This window comes from Procambarus clarkii, chromosome 44 (genome assembly GCF_040958095.1).
Source record: "Procambarus clarkii isolate CNS0578487 chromosome 44, FALCON_Pclarkii_2.0, whole genome shotgun sequence".
NCBI lineage: Eukaryota > Metazoa > Arthropoda > Malacostraca > Decapoda > Cambaridae > Procambarus > Procambarus clarkii.
In genome coordinates, this window is record NC_091193.1 from 8637156 (window position 1) to 8659143 (window position 21988).

Below are 21988 nucleotides of genomic sequence, written 5' to 3' on the forward strand. Positions count from 1 at the left end.
TGGTGATGATGAAGGCCACGACGAGGAGATACATAATGACACATGGTCAGTATACACCATGTATCTGGGAGGAGAGGGCTGAGAAAGGGAGACAACTCTAGCAGTGTAAACAGACAGTTTCGTCATGGACACTGAAGGACGGTGTGAAGGAAGGATGATACTGTAATAGAAGCTTCGTCCAGTAACCCAGTAGCACATATCTTTAATATTGGAAACAGGGGCGCTGCCAGAATGTTTAAAATAGGCAAATGTTACTATACAAGTATTCAAGAAGAGACAAAGTGTTAAACTTGGTAAATGTCACTGAGATATATACATTGTAATATAATGCAGTCATGACGCAGGCTAATGGAACCCTGTGTTGTAATAAATAGAACCATTGTAGATTCAGGGTTGATAAATACTTTCCCGCTCTGATATAATTCAGAGACAGATAAACAATCCACGCAGAAAGGGAAATATTTATATTTACAGCAACAGACCATTAGATTCCAAGCTATTTGTTTACTAGAATCCAACCCTAACAGATGCAGTATAATGTTAATGGGATCAGAAGTATAGACAAGATTTCGTAGATGTCAAGATGCCGGAGGTGGACCCAAGGAGTCACCGGAAGTAAACATAGGCGATATAACTTCAACAATACATGTATCTGGTAGACTTCAGCACATCAGTTTGGAACATGGACAAGGAATAATTTAGCACTCAAAGAATAGAGGAAATGGAGAAGATCAAATGATCATAGACGTAGATAAACTATACTTGGATTCCTTAGCATACGAGAGCACAATCATCGGATTATTTCATTACACTCTGTAATACAATTTTTGCTGCTAGAAAGTGTTGTTTCTAATTGCTAATGTCTAATTATTCATTAATATCGGGATTAATTAGTATTTTCTATACCTTTGGAAGCATAAGCAATTCGTAAATAACATTATCAAGGAACACAAAAATATATAAAGATGTTACACAATGTTATCAAACTTTCAAAATATTAGCTCCGCCTACTTCTAATTTCATTTTTACCAGTTAACATTCTTCAGTGCGTGTCCTAAACATAACTTCCTGATCCTGGAAAAAAAATCCTAATTCAGTTTTTACCTCTCCCCCGCACACGTTGTTTCCTTAGAATCCACTTTCTTTTTCATGTCAAAGCTCGTGAAACTTGCTGTGGTCGTCCTGCTTGCTGTGGTCGTCCTGCTTGCTGTGGTCGTCAAGCTTACTATAGTCGTCCTGCTTGCTGTGGTCGTCCTGCTTACTATAGTCGTCCTGCTTGCTGTGGTCGTCCTGCTCACTATAGTCGTCCTGCTTGCTGTGGTCGTCCTGCTTACTATAGTCGCCCTGCCTGCTGTGGTCGTCATGCTTACTACAGTCGCCCTGCCTGCTGTGGTCGTCATGCTTACTACAGTCGCCCTGCCTGCTGTGGTCGTCATGCTTACTACAGTCGCCCTGCTCGCTGTGGTCGTCCTGCTTACTACAGTCGCCCTGCTCGCTGTGGTCGTCCTGCTTACTACAGTCGCCCTGCCTGCTGTGGTCGTCATGCTTACTACAGTCGCCCTGCCTGCTGTGGTCGTCATGCTTACTACAGTCGCCCTGCTTGCTGTGGTCGTCCTGCTTACTACAGTCGCCCTGCTTGCTGTGGTCGTCAAGATTACTATAGTCGTCCTGCTTGCTGTGGTCGTCCTGCTTACTACAGTCGCCCTGCTTGCTGTGGTCGTGACACGTTCTAGAGACCTTCCCATCCCAGCAAGCAGTTCCCATCATACGTCTCCTGACCTGTCCAGCTCCACTCACTAGCTTGGTGATCTTAGCCAGACTTATCTTGTGTATGCTGGATATGTGGTCGTGGTTCCTGTGTCCTTAATCTTGTGCTCCAGTATCACTACCAACTCTACTCTTGTTCTCATCTTCTCTCTCTCTCTCTCTCTCTCTCTCTCTCTCTCTCTCTCTCTCTCTCTCTCTCTCTCTCTCTCTCTCTCTCTCTCTCTCTCTCTCTCTCTCTCTTTCTTCCTCCTTCCCAGCTTTCCACCTCCTCGAACACTTAGGGAACACCTCATAATTTACCTCTCTTAGCTTACTCCACACAGTCACGTCACCTCACAAGCCTCCAAACAGTCACGTCACCTCACATGCCTCCAAACAGTCACGTCACCTCACATGCCTCCAAACAGTCACGTCACCTCACAAGCCTCCAAACAGTCACGTCACCTCACATGCCTCCAAACAGTCACGTCACCTCACAAGCCTCCACACAGTCACGTCACCTCACACGCCCCAACAAACACCTCGCAAGCACAGCGCTGTGTGTGTTTGTTGGAAACAGCCGACAATTTGTTTGTCGCATCTCAAGCGCTGTTTTGTACACAAGGAACAGCTGCTTGCTGTTTGTTTTTGTTTGTTGAGTTCAAGAGAACTTTTTGTTCTTGATCTCACTTGTTGTGTTTGGTGTGGGGGGGGAGGTGGGGGGGGGAGGTGGGGGTTGTAGGAGAGGGGGGCAAGGAGGGAGGGGGCGTCTGTGTTGTTTCTGTTATTATATTTCTAATTATTATTACATTTTTTATTATTATTATTATTATTATATTTTTATATATTATTATGAGTAATTATATTTTTTTGGCGGCCTCACTACATATAATACTCCTTCTGTCACTATATATTATATACGAGGTATACCTTCAAGAGAGCTCCGGGATATTTATATAAAAATATAGAAGTGAGAGATTTTAAACTGAGAGAGATTTAAGTAAGGTTGAGGAGCCGCGGTACTCAGGTCGGCGTCCGCGACAGGAACTAGTTCCCAGTGCGGCCGCGTAGCAAAACTTCCTATAAACTCTTTAAAAGTCTCCTCGCTTCTCAGAATGAATTATTGCTTCCGTACGAATTTTTAAATTTTGCTTGAGAAGCTTATCTTTAAGGGATACATTTATATTTCTTTCATCTCGCGCTAAGCCCGGACGTCCTCCGCCGGTGCTAATGAGAAATTTAAAAGTGAGTGGCGTGAGAAATGTGACTGTGCCCGCGATAAGACGCATTGTTCCTGTGTGGCCCCGTGGCTTCCTTCTCATTCCCCGCCGCCATTTTCATCTTAAAGCTTAGGGTGTTATCCGGGGTCCGTCCTGAGGCAGCTCAAGCGAGGAGAGGCTCCAGGCTTGCTGCTTGCAGAGTTGTGTGTGTGTGTGTATAGCCGCCTGTAGCCCCTGGCAGTGTTGTCTGGTGTGGCAGGTGTGTGGTGGTGCAGGTGTGGTGTACGTGTGATGATAGTACAGGTGTGTGGTGGTGCAGGTGTGGTGGTGTACGTGTGATGATAATACAGGTGTGTGGTGGTGTACGTGTGATGATAGTACAGGTGTGTGGTGGTGCAGGTGTGGTGGTGAACGTGTAATGGTGGTGCAGGTGTGGTGGTGTACGTGTGATGATAGTGCAGGTGTGTGGTGGTGCAGCTTTGGTGGTGTACATGTGATGATAGTGCAGGTGTGTGTAATGATAGTGCAGGTGTGTGGTCCAACCATTGGTGGGGTGTGGCTGTCATTATGGTCCTGACCACCACATGAGTTTAAGAACATTATTTAAGAAACATTATAATTAAGAACATGAGTGACCTTAGCGGGTCATAAGGATCTTATCGCCAGAAGGTTAAGGTGTCAACCCCCTTAAGAACTGCAGTAGATGCTTCAGTATTGACCCTTAACCCTCCCTTAACAAGAAAAAAATTATCTAGAGGAAAGGTCAGTTAATATATGTGACTACGTTAAGGGAAGCACCGTCTGGAGTGTCTCCATATATATATATATATATATATATATATATATATATATATATATATATATATATATATATATATATATATATATATATGTATATATATATATATATATATATATATATATATGTATATATATATATATATATATATATATATATATATATATATATATATATGTATTAACATGTAAGACAGAACGAGTTATAACATTAGCAATTCCTCAAATATGAGGGATGTAAGATAATTATAAAATACTTTTTTTTACGTACACTTAATTAACGTGTAACACTGGTGGGTGCTCGTGGCAGCACCTGTGTCACCACTGCTACTTACACACACACACACACACACACACACACACACACACACACACACACACACACACACACACACACACACACACACAGCGACAGCAGCGTACTCTACACTGGCAAAAGTTAGAACATCATTCAGAAACCTAAGTCAGGAGGCATTTAGGGCACTTTACACTGCCTACGTGAGGCCAGTCTTAGAGTATGCTGCCTCATCATGGAGTCCCCCATCTGAAGAAGCGTATAAGGAAACTGGACAAGGTTCAGAGGTTTGTAACGAGACTCGTTCCAGAGTTACGAGGGATGGGGTATGACGAGCGCCTGAAGGAACTGTGCCTTACGACACTAGAAAAAAGAAGGGAGATGGGGGGGATATGATAAGAACGTATAAAATACTTAGGGGGATTGACAGAGTGGACAGAGACGAAATGTTCACACGGAATAGTAACAGACCGAGGAGACATGGATGGAAGCTGGAAACTCAGATGAGTCACAGGGATGTTAGGAAGTTTTCTTTTAGCGTGAGAGTAGTAGGAAAATGGAATGCACGTAAGGAACAGGTTGTGGAAGCAAATACTATTCATAATTTTAAAACCAGGTATGATAGGGAAATAGGACCAGAGTCAATGCTGTAAACAACCGATGCTCGAAAGGCGGGATCCAAGAGTCAATGCTCGATCCTGTAGACACAAATAGGTGAGTACACACACACACACACACACACACACACACACACACACACACACACACACACAGTCCCAGCCCAATATGACCTTAATTACAACAGCAAAGTCACCACATCACTCAAACACCCACAGATAGGCATCTCCACTGGCATAATATTATTAATACAGATCATGAAAAATATAAATTATTAATGTCAGTGACAGAATATCTGGAAGGTTCTCCCGACAATACATATTATGTTACATAGCAACCAATGGGCGCACATATACTTAGGAAGGCAAGGGGCACGGGAAGGGAACTATCAGGAACAAGCGCCAAGAAATTACGACTATATAGCCATTGGTGGTGATGAGGATTTGGGATGGGCCGGGGGGAAGGAATGGTGTCTAACCACTTGGACGGTCGGGGGATTGAACGCCGACCTGCATGAAGCGAGACCGTCGCTCTACCGTCCAACCAACTTACTTTAACGTGGTTAAAGTAAGTTGACCAGGCCACACACTAGAAGGTGAAGGGACGACGACGTTTCGGTCCGTCCTGGACCATTCCTAAGTCGATTGACTGAATATCAATCAGGAATAACAATCACAATCGACTTGAGAATGGTCCAGGACGGACCGAAACGTCGTCGTCCCTTCACCTTCTAGTGTGTTATCTGGTCAAGGGGAAACATTTTACTTCTATGTTTTTCTCTCTAAATGTTACCGCTTTTAACACCAAATACATTCCAACAATTATCACGGATCACTTTATGATTATGAGAAGAATGTTGGGCGGTGAAAATGCGAAACGTCAAGAGTACATTAGTACACCATGAGGAGATCAGCAGCAGCCGTCGACTGTCAGAGGTGAGCGGTAGTGGCAGTCCTCCCCCTGGGGGAGATACCGGCACCCTAGTCCCCCTCCCTCCCATCCCTTACCCTTACGCTTACCCTTACCCTTACCCTCATATCCTTCCCAAGTGCTGTATAGTCGTAATGGCTTAGTGCTTCCTCCTGATTCCTCCTGATTGTAATCCTGATAGGATTACCTTACCTAGATACTTCGAGCAATTACAATTATGAGTGTCCTAAATTTAAGATTCATAAATCAGAGGGTTAATTATTTAAACAAATAATACACTGTCGTAAGTTCCTCAAATTTATCGTACTTATGACTTAGCAATTGACAAACTATCTGCAGTGTTGCCATGCAAACTGACGCCATGTTAGGGTGGGAACCGACCCTAACTGTTGCCAGGCAGTAATTTGTTTTACCTTTTTAACACTTTTAATCACTGTACAACTTTTTTCCCTCACATCACTCACCGTTACTGCAGCAACTCGCCTCCCTAAACTACTAAACAATTTATCTTAGAAATTACACCAAAATGCGTCACCGAATTCAGCGCATGTCTGAAACGATTGTCACCAAGACATGACGATCATGGCTGCCTCCCATTAGCCACAGAACTGAAATCTTCTCTTCCACTAGTTATGGGATATTTAGACCCTTAGGGGACTTTCTCCTTCCAGTACTACCTTGGGGCTAGGGTACAGCTCACTCCAGATACCTCACAACTGTCGTCATGTACCTGGCTGTACCACATGTACCTGGCTGTACCACATGGACCTGACTGTACCACATGGACATGGCTGTACCACATGTACCTGGCTGTACCACATGGACCTGGCTGTACCACATGGACCTGGCTGTATCGCATGTACCTGCCTGTACCACATGTACCTGGCTGTACCACATGTACCTGGCTGTACCTGGCTGTACCACATGTACCTGGCTGTACCTGGCTGTACCACATGTACCTGGCTGTACCACATGTACCTGGCTGTACCACATGTACCTGGCTGTACCACATGGACCTGGCTGTACCACATGTACCTGGCTGTACCACATGTACCTGTCTGTACCACATGTACCTGGCTGTACCACATGTACCTGGCTGTATCGCATGTACCTGTCTGTACCACATGTACCAGCAAACCTGCCCCAGTACCCTATTGTGAGAGTAACATCTGTGAGCGGCCCGTTTATATACTAAAACACGACTCTCGGTACAAATGCTAACCCAAACACAGATAGGATGGTGCAGGTGTGGTGGTGCCGGTTTGATGAGGGGAGCAGGTGTGGCTGTTTAGGAGTGATTTAGCAGATGTTAGGTGGGGTGCAGGGGTAGGTAGCTAGGATACAGATGATGGGGAGCAAGTGTGGGAGGGCAGGAGTGGGAGTGGAGCTAGTGGGATGAGGGTAAGGATGTGGTATGGCATGTGTGTGTGTGATACTGCAGGTGCGATGGTACAGGTGCAAGGAAGGTATAGAGGGGTGGTTGTGCAGGTGTACTGAGGTTACTTACGTGATCCATTCATGATGAAGGGTGCATGTATGGTGATACAGGTGTGATTAGGGTACATTTGTTTTGGTGTGAATGTGTAGGGAGGCGTGCGTGTGGTGGTGGAAGATGAGGCTGCTGCGAGTGTGGTAGCGGCCGTATGAGACGGTGATGTGGTAGGCTGGTGATGTGGTAGGAAGGGGATGTGGTGGTGGGAGAAGCGCACCATCGCCAGGCGCTGGTATGCCCGTCACACTCAGTTTAATTGTAGCCTCGCCAGGCAAGGAAGGGAGGGCGAAAATTAAGCACAAGTTACGGCGATTAGGGAAAAAGTTATGAGGATAAAATCAGCTGTTCTCTTCAATGTCTGCCCGCTATGGATACTTGGCGTCTGCTGTGGTGGGGCTGTTAGCAAGGGCCAGGTACAGGTGGGTCTGCTGTGGTGGGGCTGTTAGCAAGGGCCAGGTACAGGTGGGTCTGCTGTGGTGGGGCTGTTAGATAACACACACACTAACACACACACACACACACACACACACACACACACACACACACACACACACACACAGCTGGAAGACAGAAGAGTTAGGGGGGACATGATCACCACATACAAGATTCTTAAGGGAATTGTTAGGGTAGATAAAAACAGTCTATTTAACACAAGGGGAACACGCACAAGGGGACACAGGTGGAAACTGAATGCCCAAGTGAGCCACAGAGATATTAGAAAGAACTTTTTTAGTGTCAGAGTGGTTGACAAATGGAATGCATTAGGAAGTGATGTGGTGGAGGCTGACTCCATACACAGTTTCAAATGTAGATATGATAGAGCCCAATAGGCTCAGGAATCTGTACACCTGTTGATTGACGGTTGAGAGGCGGGACCACAGAGCCAGAGCTCAACCCCCGCAAGCACAAATAGGTGAGTACACACACACACACACACACACACACACACACACACACACACACACACACACACACACACACACACACACACACACACACACACACACTAAACACAGAACACAAAGAGCGCAGTAGCAGCAGAATACTAAGTAATTAGAGGGATGCAGTAATTACCCTGAGTTAAGGGTGGTGGCGTAGGGGTGGGGGGGGTGGGGAGGATCCAGTCCCTCTGGCCTCGTATGGGGTGGGGGGGGGAGACAGACCCCTGGCCTCGCATGGGGTGATGGGGGGGGGGAGACAGACCCCCTGGCCTCGCGTGGGGTGATGGGGGGAGGCAGAACCCTGGCCTCGTGTGGGGTGATGGGGGGAGACAGAACCCTGGCCTCGCGTGGGGTGGGGGGAGACAGAGCCCTGGCCTCGCGTGGGGTGATGGGGGAAGACAGACCCCTGGCCTCGCGTGGGGTGATGGGGGGAGACAGACCCCCCTGGCCTCGTGTCCCCCTCCCCAACTCGCTCCCAACACGTGTTTTCACATTGGTGTTGGGCGACGTGAGCGCCACGGGTGAGCGGCGGCGGCAACATTAGGCACCAACAATTGTCCAACAACCGTGTGAGGTGCTTGTCAATTTGACTGATTGGAGCAGAATTGACCGTGCGCCGCCCTGAATTTGTGATTATGTTTAATGGTGTAAGTGCGGGGCTGCTGGTGGCCATCAGGGCAGGTGCTCTAGTGTTGCTCTATTCTGCAGAGGAAGGCTGGCGCGCTATTCCGGCAGATTAAGTTATTAGTAGAGAGCACTAAACCAGTACGACTAAAATAGTACCTGGTAAGTCTATTAGGAAAATGACAGAGGAAACAAAAGGTACCTTAGACCGTCGGGTATCGAACGCTGACCTGCAAGAAGCGAGGCCGTCGCTGTACCGACCAGTCTTAAGTGACGAGTCCGGTACACTAAGTGTTGTTTTGTCCTGGGCGAGAGGAGGAGGTGGTTGGCGTGGGATTCGGAGCGAGACTGTTGTCGTGAGGTAACCCATTCACTTACTGGCCACGCGAAACTGAACTTTACCTGAGCGAATAGCTTATGACAATAGTAATAATGATATGTCTTTTTATTATTGTCGTTCAATAGAGAGAGACCTTCCGGTCTCTCCTTGGCACTGGCTTCCACCGGGACCCTTTCTTCCCTCTCTTAGTAGTGACTTCCACTGGGACCCTTTCTTCCCTCTCTTAGTAGTGACTTCCACCGGGACCCTTTCTTCCCTCTCTTAGTAGTGACTTCCACCGGGACCCTTTCTTCCCTCTCTTGATATTGGCTTCCACCGGGACACCGTCTAGCACAACAGTACCTGAAAGCTATACATGTTAGGGATTTTACATTCTTCCTTTACCTGACATCTCCTCTGTACTAATGGGAATGTATTGTTTCAAATGATTTACAAAATCCTCATGTATTTTCCTTGAATTGTATGTATAGATATATAGAGTGGGCAGCTCTCCAGCCCTGGCTTAGTGATGGGCAGCAGGGGGCGTCCTCCCCAGCCTCGTTAACTATACAGAACTGTGTGAACACCACGTCCCCCAGACTTGCCTCTCAGCCCTCACCCCTTCGCCAAGTGCGGGAAACAATTGTTCGCTGTTTTGGTTAGGGTCGGGAGGCCGGATTGTGGCGACGTGTGGAGGGGTGGTGCGGGGTGTGGGGGGGTGTGGAGGGGTGTGGAGGGTATGTGGAGGGGTGGTGTGGGGTACTGCGGGGTGTGGAGGTGTGTGGGGGGTGTGGGGGGGTGTGGGGGTGGTGAGGGGTGTGGAGGGATGTGGAGGGGGTGTGGAGGGGTGGTGCGGGGAGTGGGGGGTGTGGAGGGGTGTGGAGGGGTGTGAAGGGGTGTGGAGGGGTGGTGAGGGGTGTGGAGGGGGTGTGGAGGGGTGTGGAGGGGTGGTGCGGGGTGTGGGGGTGTGTGGGGGTGTGTGGAGGGGTGGTGCGGGGAGTGGGGTTTGTGGAGGGGTGTGGAGGGGTGTGAAGGGGTGTGGAGGGGGTGTAGAGGGGTGTGGGTGGTGGTGAGGGGTGTGGAGGGGTGTGGGGTGTGTGGGGGTGTGTGGAGGGGTGTGGAGGGGTGGTGAGGGGTGTGGAGGGGAGTGAAGGGTGTTGTGGGTATTTAGGGGCAGTGAGAGGAGTGAAAAGTGTTTAGTGAAGTGAGAGACTATTACAGGTGAGGCAGGCTAACACAGGTGAGGCAGACTAACACAGGTGAGGCAGACTAACACAGGTGAAACAGGCTAACACAGGTGAGGCAGGCTAACACAGGCGAGGCAGGCTGACACAGATGAGGGACGCCTTCACAGGTAAGAGTGCCAGGGCCACTGTTTACCGTGCCAACAGTAGAGTACACAAGCACACAAATATGAGGAACAGATTGGCCCCGGCGCGCCGCTCACGCCACTCGTCTCATTAAAAACTGTGTTTGCTGTCTCTGCTCGTGCCGCCGCCATCCAACCCAACACAAGGCGAAGCCACAACCCCCACTAAGGCTTGCTTTCATGCTCAAACACCTGTAATGTCGAGCCGTAGAAGGAGGCGGGTGTTAAGGCGACACAGGAGCAGCGGTTGGGCATATTTGAGAAAGCGATGAGGTTGTTTGCCGTGTACCGACCTGGGACCTTCGCCCGGAATACTGAAGACACATCTGGGCTTTGTTAATTATCCCGAGTTGATGACCCTAATGTTATTACGCGACCACAAGCGGTTTGTCCTCCACCGCCCCCCGAGCGCCGCCCCGGAGAGCACACTTCAAATCTTTGTTCCAGCGGCGTTCCTGCGCAGTACACCATCATAATGATAGTAGTAATAATAACAGTGATAAGATGGCTAAGCGGGTTATTTGCAATATTATGCATTTGAGAGTATTTAGTAAATTAGGTGATTGCGTTGTGGAAACATTGCAGACGTGGGCTGCATGTGAGGCGGTCTATACCGCTTCCTGTGCTCCGCGGGACAGACTATACCGCTTCCTGTGCTCTGCGGTACACACTATACCGCTTCCTGTGATACAAGCCGTCTATACTAACTGCAATATAGTCTTTTTGTAAAATATTGAGAGTAAAGTGTATTGTATTTTAAGGTATGATGATAAAGCGAGCGAAGGTTTGCACAAGACATGTGGGCGGTGGAATAATGTATGAGGTACACAGGAAACTCTCAACGCGACGGCCTTCCTCAAATTTGTAGTGGTAGTATAATTCACTTTAATTATTTACTGACTAATCTCACCATTCTGTGGTGAGCTCACAGTTGCTGGTGGGACTGTTTACGTTCACCAACACTAATATTTGAACATACAACGTGAGGATTTTGTATTTTATTTTTTTATTTTTTTATTGAGACATTTAGGTACATCTGCATTTGTGCAGCTGCCTTAGACTATATGAAGGGGGAGTACAGTGTGTCAAAAAGCTAGCTCCGTGATGCTAAAAATCCCCATCACATAGGATGGTTAGTCATACAGAGGCACGTGATAAGTAGTCTGCACTGGCAGACTCTGGGTGCATTATGAAGATATCATGAATACAAGAGTGAATAGAGTAATTGCAAAGCTCCAGGTACCTCATGCCAACGGGTGTGAATGGTCTGATAACTGCGCATTCGGTGATTTGGGAGATCAGGCCCAAGTTCCTGCACACAGAGTTTGCACCTGGAGTGCTCACGATTGGAAGATCCTTCACTTGTAGCCACAGGTAACGGTAACCCAACATGATCCTGGCAACAACTGTGTCGCACACTCTGGTGGACGTTTTGTGCTGCCCATAAACATAGGCTTCAGATCTAAACATATCATAGCTTTTTATACTGGTGCTTTCAGGTCGTTGGGAGTCAGTAATTTCTCTCCTATCAGACCTGAGTGTTTGGAAGAATATATATTTCACAGCAGAGATGGGGATACATAGATCTAATTCAATTTCATCATTGTTACACGCTAATTTGACTGCAAGTTCTGTGTCATTATGAAGGGTTATATTTCTGTCATGATATCGATACAAAGGAGATTTGAAACCTTTTACTCTGTGCAGGGATTAGGTAATTTATAATTGCTAGTTTGAGGTTTTTGCTATCGATCTTCCAGAAGAAGTTTTCGATTACCTGAAGAGCTGACTTTGAATCACAAAATATTATTCCTTCTATGTTTTTTAATGTACTGGTCGCTAGTTGTAGTACCTGAGGACACGGTTGAGAGGACACTGGGCACAGCAAACAACAATTCTAAGTGTAATAACAATTTAACAGGTGTGAAGACAACAAAAGAGTAACGCATTCAAGAAGTTCCGCAGAGAAACGTGCGGTAAGTAAGGTGATAATGAAACATGGGTCTGTGGCCCCGTAGACTTGCACCGATTTCTCAAAACTTTCCAAAGACTGTGCGACACAGTAATTGCCAGGATCTGGTTGAGTTTCCGTTACCTGTAGCTACAAGTGAAGGATCTTCCAATCCTGAGCACTCCAGGTGCAAACTCTGTAAGCAGGAACTGGGGCATGGTTTTGCACACTACATCATTGAATGACTAGTTATCAGGCCATTCAGACCCGTTGGCATGAGGTACCTGGAACTTTGCAATGGCTTTATTCACTCTCGTGTTCTTGAAGATATCCTCATAGTGCACCCAAAATTTGCCAGTGCAGGCTACTGAACATATGGCCCAGTATGACTAACCATCCTGCGAGATGGAGACTTTTAGTATCACTGCTGCCTTATTCACTCTTGTGTTGATGATGATATCCTCATAACGAACCCAGAGTCTGCCAGTGCAGACTACTTATCACATGCCTCTGTATGACTAAAAAGAATGTCATGAATGTATGAATTTGCATTACTATAAGAACTGGCATCAGGAAAGAAGCCACCGGAAGACCCCAGCTGCGTTTCAAAGACGCCTGCAAAAGCGACCTCAAGCAATGAGCAGCGACATCAACACTTGGGAGGCAGCAGCTGCGGACAGATCTGCCTGGAGATACAAAGTAGAGAAAGAACTCCAGCAATTCGAGGGCAAACTGAAGAGGCAGGCGGAGGATAAGAGACTTCAGAAGAGGTCTCGACCACTGACAGACACACCCGCTTCGGCGTTTATCTGCGCTCGCTGCAGTCGGGACTGTCGTTCTCTGGTTGGACTTCACAACCACAGCAAACGTTGCATCCAACTAGACACTCAGGGCACAACTATATAACGCCATGGGATTGACGGATGCCCACTGTATGACTAACCATCCTGTGTGATGGGGATTTTAGCATCACGTAGCTAGCTTTTTGACACACTGTAATCCCCTTTCATATAGTCTAGTGCAGCTGCACAAATGCAGATGTACCTAAATGTGTTAATAAAAAATGTCTGCTCAAGTCTACGTTGCCATCGACCCATGTTTCATTATCATTTTTCTTACTCTACGTTTCTAAACTGAATTTCTCGTGTGTTACTTTTTGTTGTATTCACAACAAAAAATCAATTGGTAAAATCAACTACCCGCTAGGAACGCAAACCACCACAGGTAACATCAACCCCTTACAAACACTGGTGTTATCATCCCTCCAGTGGGAGGTGGTATTGATGGTGGTAGTGGTGGTGGTAGTGGCGATGATGTGGTGGTGGTGATGGTAGGAGGTAATGGTAGGGGGGATGGTGATAGTTGTCGTGGTGGTGGCAGTAGTGGGAGGTGGTGATAGTGGTGATGGAAGGTGGTGGTAGTGGTGGTGGTGGTGGTAGTGATAGTGGTGACGGAGGAAGGGTGAGGGAAATGTTGACATTGAGGCACCAAAGGGAATATATGATGGAGTGTGTTCTGGACCAACTGCCATATGAGCAGTCCCCGTGTGCACCAGGGGGGCCCCCGGGACCCGGGAACGCCATGTTCAAGAGCGGGTACCCGCCATGACGAGGGGAGACGAGCGGGTACCCGCCATGACGAGGGGAGACGAGTGGGTACCCGCCATGACGAGGGGAGACGAGTGGGTACCCGCCATGACGAGGGAGACGAGCGGGTACCCGCCATGACGAGGGAGACGAGCGGGTACCCGCCATGACGAGGGGGACGAGCGGGTACCCGCCATGACGAGGGGGACGAGCGGGTACCCGCCACGCACATAAGCGGAGATGTGGTCATTTCCATATCATAATGTTGTGTGAGAGAGAGTGATGAATACCTGATGACCGTGACGGGGCTCGCTACTGCGCCTGCGCACCGCGCCGCCCCGCCGCCCGCATCCCCCATTTCCCGCCGCCCACCACCCCCACGCCCCGCCGCCCACCACCCTCACGCCCGCTCCCTACACTCCACAAACACTACACATTGTCCCCTGATTAACCATATCCGCGGGAAAAACGCTTCGCAGCCAGTGACAATAAGGTCGCTGCGGGGCCCGCTCGGCCAGTGCTTTTGTAGCCTATGACTGTGCGCTGGATGTGTTTATGTTCCGCCAGGATGAGCCGCCGGTCCTGGCTCTGGGGGTTGATGAAGAGTCTGATGAATGGGTCGTTGGTTGGTAAACAAGCAAAGCTGACATCGTCAGGAAAAGATGATGGTTCTCACGAACGATGTCAACTGCAGCCCCCCACAGCTCTGGCAACTGATGTGTGCTCTGTACCACAGCTGTACAGCACTGCATGAGCAGCTGTGGTCAGCTGTACAGCACTGCATGAGCAGCTGTGGTCAGCTGTACAGTACTGCATGAGCAGCTGTGGTCAGCTGTACAGCACTGCATGAGCAGCTGTGGTCAGCTGTACAGCACTGCATGAGCAGCTGTGGTCAGCTGTACAGCACTGCATGAGCAGCTGTGGTCAGCTGTACAACACTGCATGAGCAGCTGTGGTCAGCTGTACAGCACTGCATGAGCAGCTGTGGTCAGCTGTTCAGCACTGCATGAGCAGCTGTGGTCAGCTGTACAGCACTGCATGAGCAGCTGTGGTCAGCTGTACAGCACTGCATGAGCAGCTGTGGTCAGCTGTACAGCACTGCATGAGCAGCTGTGGTCAGCTGTTCAGCACTGCATGAGCAGCTGTGGTCAGCTGTACAGCACTGCATGAGCAGCTGTGGTCAGCTGTACAGCACTGCATGAGCAGCTGTGGTCAGCTGTACAGCACTGCATGAGCAGCTGTGGTCAGGTGTACAACACTGCATGAGCAGCTGTGGTCAGCTGTACAACACTGCATGAGCAGCTGTGGTCAGCTGTACAGCACTGCATGAGCAGCTGTGTTCAGCTGTACAACACTGCATGAGCAGCTGTGGTTAGCTGTACAACACTGCATGAGCAGCTATAGTCAGCTGTACAACACTGCATGAGCAGCTGTGTTCAGCTGTACAACACTGCATGAGCAGCTGTGGTTAGCTGTACAACACTGCATGAGCAGCTATAGTCAGCTGTACAAAACTGCATGAGCAGCTGTGGTCAGCTGTACAACGCTGCATGAGCAGCTGTGGTCAGCTGTAAAACACTGCATGAGCAGCTGTGTTCACCTGTTAATAACACCTGTTCTGGTTATGTCATAGAAAGTGGGGGCACTTTCTATAGCACTTTCTTGTTGCTAGGGGGGAGGAACCTGTGTGGGTAGTGCAGATAGAGCAATGCCTGCAACTCTGCGCCGTAAGGTTAGCGGTCTTTATATCTGACGGAGCCACAGGCCGGCGGACACCACCTCCGGGGCCAGGAGCCACAGGCCGGCGGACACCACCTCCGGGGCCAGGAGCCACAGGCCGGCGGACACCACCTCCGGGGCCAGGAGCCACAGGCCGGCGGACACCACCTCCGGGGCCAGGAGCCACAGGCCGGCGGACACCACCTCCGGGGCCAGGAGCCACAGGCCGGCGGACACCACCTCCGGGGCCAGGAGCCACAGGCCGGCGGACACCACCTCCGGGGCCAGGAGCCACAGGCCGGCGGACACCACCTCCGGGGCCAGGAGCCACAGGCCGGCGGACACCACCTCCGGGGCCAGGAGCCACAGGCCGCCGGACACCACCTCCGGAGCCAGGAGCCACAGGCCGGCGGACACCACCTCCGGGGCCAGGAGCCACAGGCCGCCGGACACCACCTCCAGGCGTCGAGGGCGAGACTACCGCGACGGAGGCTGAGCCAAGACGTGATACTCAGCCGGTGCAGCAAGGTTCACTCCATGACCATTATATGAGGAACAGCTGGAACAGCTGCACGGACGACAGGACGGAACATGAGACAACTCTCAGCACGGTTATGAACAATGGTACAGTGGTGGTGCAGCTGTTGCCACCTTTGTGGTACAGTGGTAGAGCAGCTGTTGCCACCTTTGTGGTACAGTGGTAGAGCAGCTGTTGCCACCTTTGTGGTGCTCCTGTGGCTATCTTGCGGTTATCTTGAGGTGATTTCGGGGCTTATCGTCCTTAGCGTTCGAATTACGAATCCAAAGCACTGTCCACTCAGCTATCAGGCGCCCTGCTGCCTTCACTCCTGCAATGTTCCTACAGGTGTATAAAACTACCTCACTTGGCGAACATTTTGAGCAAATGTGATTCATTTTCACCAATCGTGCATCTCAAGTTAATTAATGGAAGCCGTTCTGAAGATTAATCGTCTTACTCAATGACTAAATCACCGTCAAGGGATTAAACTATCCTTCTCAAGGCGCAAAGTTATCGTACATAAGGAACTCAACTAATCGCACTAAAGAAGTGCCAATCATCATACATCAGGCACTCTGCCCTCCTTGCCAAAAAACTCACGGTCTGGGACCAAAGAATAGGACATTTCTATGGAGAAATTAAAATTCTCACGTGTAATTCAATAACAAATGTTATACACAATGTTGAACTGCAGAAATTTAGAAAATCATATGTGAAAAAACAGGTACTAATACCGTAAGCGATGCCTTAATTCATTGTGCAGAAGAAATAATATCCAAGAACATGTATAGCATATTAAGGCTACTCAGGATCTCAATGCTAAGCGCCTTCACCCCAACACATCATCTTCCGTCGAAGCCTGCAACTCTCACGCCTTGGGGGGGGGGGGCACTCTTCTCGATGGTCTAGGCCCTCAGACACTTCCTCAAAACGCCACTAGTACTGTGCCTACTCTCTGCGACGTGCCAGGGTTTAGACAACTCCTTTGGGCCTAGGCAGTACAGTGGCCCAAGTCCTGGTACTCGCTTTTGAACGCTTCAGATTCTATGAATCCTTTCTGCGACGTCCCACTGCCTGAGACTATTCCCTCCGACGGTGCCACAACGGCACCTGCTACACTAGTGTATGAGCCACAACGGCACCTGCTACACTAGTGTATGAACCACAACGGCACCTGCTACACTAGTGTATGAGCCACAACTACACCTGCTACACTAGTGTATGAGCCACAACTACACCTGCTACACTAGTGTATGAGCCACAACTACACCTGCTACACTAGTGTATGAGCCACAACTACACCTGCTACACTAGTGTATGAGCCACAACTACACCTGCTACACTAGTGTATGAGCCACAACGGCACCTGCTACACTAGTGTATGAGCCACAACTACACCTGCTACACTAGTGTATGAGCCACAGCTACACCTGCTACACTAGTGTATGAGCCACAACTACACCTGCTACACTAGTGTATGAGCCACAACTACACCTGCTACACTAGTGTATGAGCCACAACGGCACCTGCTACACTAGTGTATGAGCCACAACTACACCTGCTACACTAGTGTATGAGCCACAACTACACCTGCTACACTAGTGTATGAGCCACAACTACACCTGCTACACTAGTGTATGAGCCACAGCTACACCTGCTACACTAGTGTATGAGCCACAACTACACCTGCTACACTAGTGTATGAGCCACAACTACACCTGCTACACTAGTGTATGAGCCACAACTACACCTGCTACACTAGTGTATGAGCCACAACTACACCTGCTACACTAGTGTATGAGCCACAACTACACCTGCTACACTAGTGTATGAGTTACAGGGGGAGAACAATGGCGGCTATTCAGAGCTCGTCTACACCCCCTTCCGACAAAGTTTAAAGAGCTTGTTAATGGGTATACGAAACCGGATATTGCAAAGTTTTCACAGCTCCGGTACGACCATCCGCTGGCTTAATGTTTGTTTTTACTGTTTTCGGAATAGCGAAGCGGATTCAACTTTGTGGCGGTGTCTGGCACTCCTGCTGCAGCCTCCTCCCCCCCCTCCCCCTCCCCCCCCACCCGCCACTCTTCCTAAAATTCACAGAATTCGTCGCTATCTTATCTAAACTGGAGCTTCAGATTTGCCACGTCGTGTTTTTCGAAGAGCGGATTAGTGTTTTGAACTGGACGGTCGTTATTTCGTATGATAAAATAGCGTTAAGCGCATATTTGACATATCTTTTGGGGGGGGGGTAGCTGATGTTAAGCTGCAGAATTTTCAAACTCAGATTTGCATTTCATTGTTTGATATCTACTGCAGCGTGTTGGTGTCCCCTTATGAACTTAAAATCATATTTAGTTTCCTATAGGTCTGATGAGTTGTTATTATTCAAAGTATATATGAAACGAGATACATTCTTGGGATGCATATAAGATAATTTAATTTAGTTTAGTTGTTATATACTATTTGTTCTCGTGAACACTTAATATGTTTCCTAACAGACCTGTGATGATCTGCTGAATTCACGAAAACGATCAGACATTATTTTCTAATTTCTATAAGGAATTTTTAAATTGTATTTGTACCCGTTATATGGTTTTTTGCACTTTATATATATATATATATATATATATATATATATATATATATATATATATATATATATATATATATATATGTATATATATATATATTTCACCTCTTGCAGGAGGTGAAATCTTGCAAGAGTCAAATAGAGAGAAAGATCTGGGGGTTGATATCACACCGAACCTGTCCCCAGAGGCCCACATCAAAAGGATATCATCAGCGGCATATGCTAGGTTGGCCAGCATAAGAACTGCCTTTAGAAACTTGTGTAAGGAATCGTTCAGGACCCTGTATACCACTTATGTCAGACCAATCCAGGAATATGCAGCTCCTGTCTGGAGTCCATATCTAGTTAAACACAAGACAAAGTTAGAGAAGATTCAGCGGTATGCCACCAGACTTGACCCGGAACTCAGAGGTATGAGCTACGAGGAAAGGCTGAAGGAGCTGAACCTCACGTCCCTGGTAAACAGAAGAGTAAGGGAAGACATGATAACCACCTACAAAATTCTCAGGGGAATTGACAGGGTGGACAAAGACAAACTCTTCAGCACGGGTGGAACACGAACAAGGGGACACAGGTGGAAACTTAGTACCCAGATGAGCCACAGAGATATTAGAAAGAATTTTTCCAGTGTCAGAGTAGTTAATAAATGGAATGCATTAGGCAGTGATGTGGTGGAGGCTGACTCCATACACAGTTTCAAATGTAGATATGATAGAGCCCAGTAGGCTCAGGAATCTGTACACCAGTTGATTGACAGTTGAGAGGCGGGACCAAAGAGCCAAGGCTCAACCCCCGCAAGCACAAATAGGTGCACACACACACACACACACACACACACACACACACACACACACACACACACACACACGCACACACACACACACACACACACTCACTCACTCACTCACTCACTCACACACACACACACACACACACACACACACACACACACACACACACACACACACACACACACACACACACACAGCACACACGCTCGTGGTTTGGCCCCTATCAGCCGTGTGATATTTTCCCCGTGAATAAATAAATATACATTAGTTATTTCAGGATTTTATCCCACATTTCAAATTATATATACCTGGGATATGGCGCATTTCCACCATATTTTGCCAACTTTATTGCTTGTGTCTCTCCACGGGTAATTATCATCATATTTGCTACCGTAATTGGACACGCTTCGCGATATTTTGACCTTACCGTAATGTTGCAATCATTGCAGTATTACACCCACGAATTTGCAACATTTCCGATGTAGTGTATAGAAGTACTGTGGTCGCGTGCTTTCAGATATTAGGCGTGTGTTGTAATATATTACCGGAGTATACTGGATAAATGTGACGATGCACTCGTGTAGTTTGAGTGTGTTCCGTGGTATTATGAGTGTATGTGGGGGCTATTGAGTGTATGTGGGGGTATTATGAGTGTATGTGGGGGCTATTATGAGTGTATGTGGGGGCTATTATGAGTGTATGTGGGGCTATTATGAGTGTATGTGGGGCTATTATGAGTGTCTGTGGGACTATTGTGAGTGTATGCGGGGCTATTATGAGTGTATGTGGGGCTATTATGAGTGTACGTGGGGCTATTATGAGTGTATGTGGGGCTATTATGAGTGTATGTGGGGCTATTATGAGTGTCTGTGGGGCTATTGTGAGTGTATGTGGGGCTATTATGAGTGTATGTGGGGCTATTATGAGTGTATATGGGGCTATTATGAGTGTATGTGGGACTATTATGAGTGTATGTGAGGGCTATTATGAGTGTATGTGGGACTATTATGAGTGTATGGGGGGATGTTGTGAATGAGTATTGCGATGTATTGTAGAGCTAATACTGAGAGAGTTCTAGGGTGCTTGGCTCGTTATATTCGATATTGTAAATGCTTTCTGGGATTTTAAGTGTCTTATTTTAATATTTTTTTCGAGGTTGGAGCGTTACTTAGAAGAACTTTTTCCTGATTAAAAGGACTTTAACCTGATTATTAGGACAGTACCCTGATTATTAGGACAGTACCCTGATTATTAGGACAGTACCCTGATTATTAGGACAGTACCCTGATTATTAGGACAGTACCCTGATTATTAGGACAGTACCCCTGATTAGAAGGACTTTACTCCTGATTGGTTACACTTTACTTTGACTAGAAAGACTTTGTTCTGATTTAACGACCTTATCCTGGTTAAAGGTACTTTTTTTAGAATGACTTTACACTGATTAGAAGGACTCTTATCCTAATTAGACGCACTTTACCTTTAGAAGGACTTTACCCAGATTATAAACACTTTGATTAAAAGAACTTTAGCTTATTAATAGGGACTTACCTGTTGTTTATGAGACCTTTACCCTAGGTGAGAATACCTTTAGCCTCGTTTAAAAATATATTTTGATTTAGAATACCTTAACCCCTGGGACAATTGGTGTACACCGTGACTGTGCTGTAAACTTACCCGAGTATCCTAAAAGTTTTCTCTTGTTGTTCCCACAGGCGCCTGGCACTGGACCCCCTGCTGGGCCCGCTCCCCTGGTGGACCCCAGTCCCCCCCAGCCACAGAGGTACGTCCCCAACCCCCCCAACCCCCAGCTGTGTCCTACGATGCACGTATTGTCTCGTCACCCTGCACGCTCACCCTGTCACCCTGGGCTTCACCGCAGACGCCAGCATCACGCTCTTGGGTCTCTTGAAGCACGTGACTGCACGCCCAGCCCCCCCCCCCTTCCCCTCGTCTTCTCCCACCTCTAGAGGCTTCAACTTCTTCAAAACTTCTTCTTCAACCCCAACTGGTCTTTATTGTTTCTAAAGGCTCTAGGATTTCCTTATTCATTTAGGCTTCCGTATCATCAACTTGGGTTTCCTTTCTTATCATCTCCTTTAGCTTCTTTCTCTATCGTGCATTTAGGTTTCCTTCCACATCGCCTACTTAGGCTGCCTTCCTAATCAACTATTCAGCCTTGTCATGCACTTAGGCTTCCGTCTTCATCAGCCGCTAAGGCTTCCTTAAGAGTTTCCAAGAACTAGCACCTGTTTAGTGTTGGGTCTACTTCACACGGTCTTCAAGACGATAGGAAACACCGACACACTTTCTCATCGTTACTCAGGTCTCTCGTTGGTACCGTGTGAGGCTCGTCTAGGAGCTCCAGCTTCTCCCATTCCATGCACGGCTCTCCTCCACCTGCATGGGTGACTGTTGCCTGGTGCTGCTGCTGTACCTGCATGGGTGACTGTGGCATGGTGCTGCTGTACCTGCA

General features: G+C 47.9%; 1 protein-coding gene across 1 annotated transcript; it reads right to left on the reverse strand.

Annotated features, from left to right (window-relative positions):
* Positions 1-1152: 1152 nt before the first annotated feature.
* Positions 1153-1764, reverse strand: LOC138350113 (protein starmaker-like). The gene has a single exon (XM_069300410.1). The coding sequence runs from the start codon at positions 1762-1764 to the stop codon at positions 1153-1155; it is 612 nt and encodes a 203-aa protein (XP_069156511.1).
* Positions 1765-21988: the final 20224 nt, after the last annotated feature.

What these genes read in the sequence shown, in the direction of transcription:
- LOC138350113 (XM_069300410.1), bottom strand. Translation starts at nt 1,764, where the DNA reads ATGGGAACTGCTTGCTGGGATGGGAAGGTCTCTAGAACGTGTCACGAC.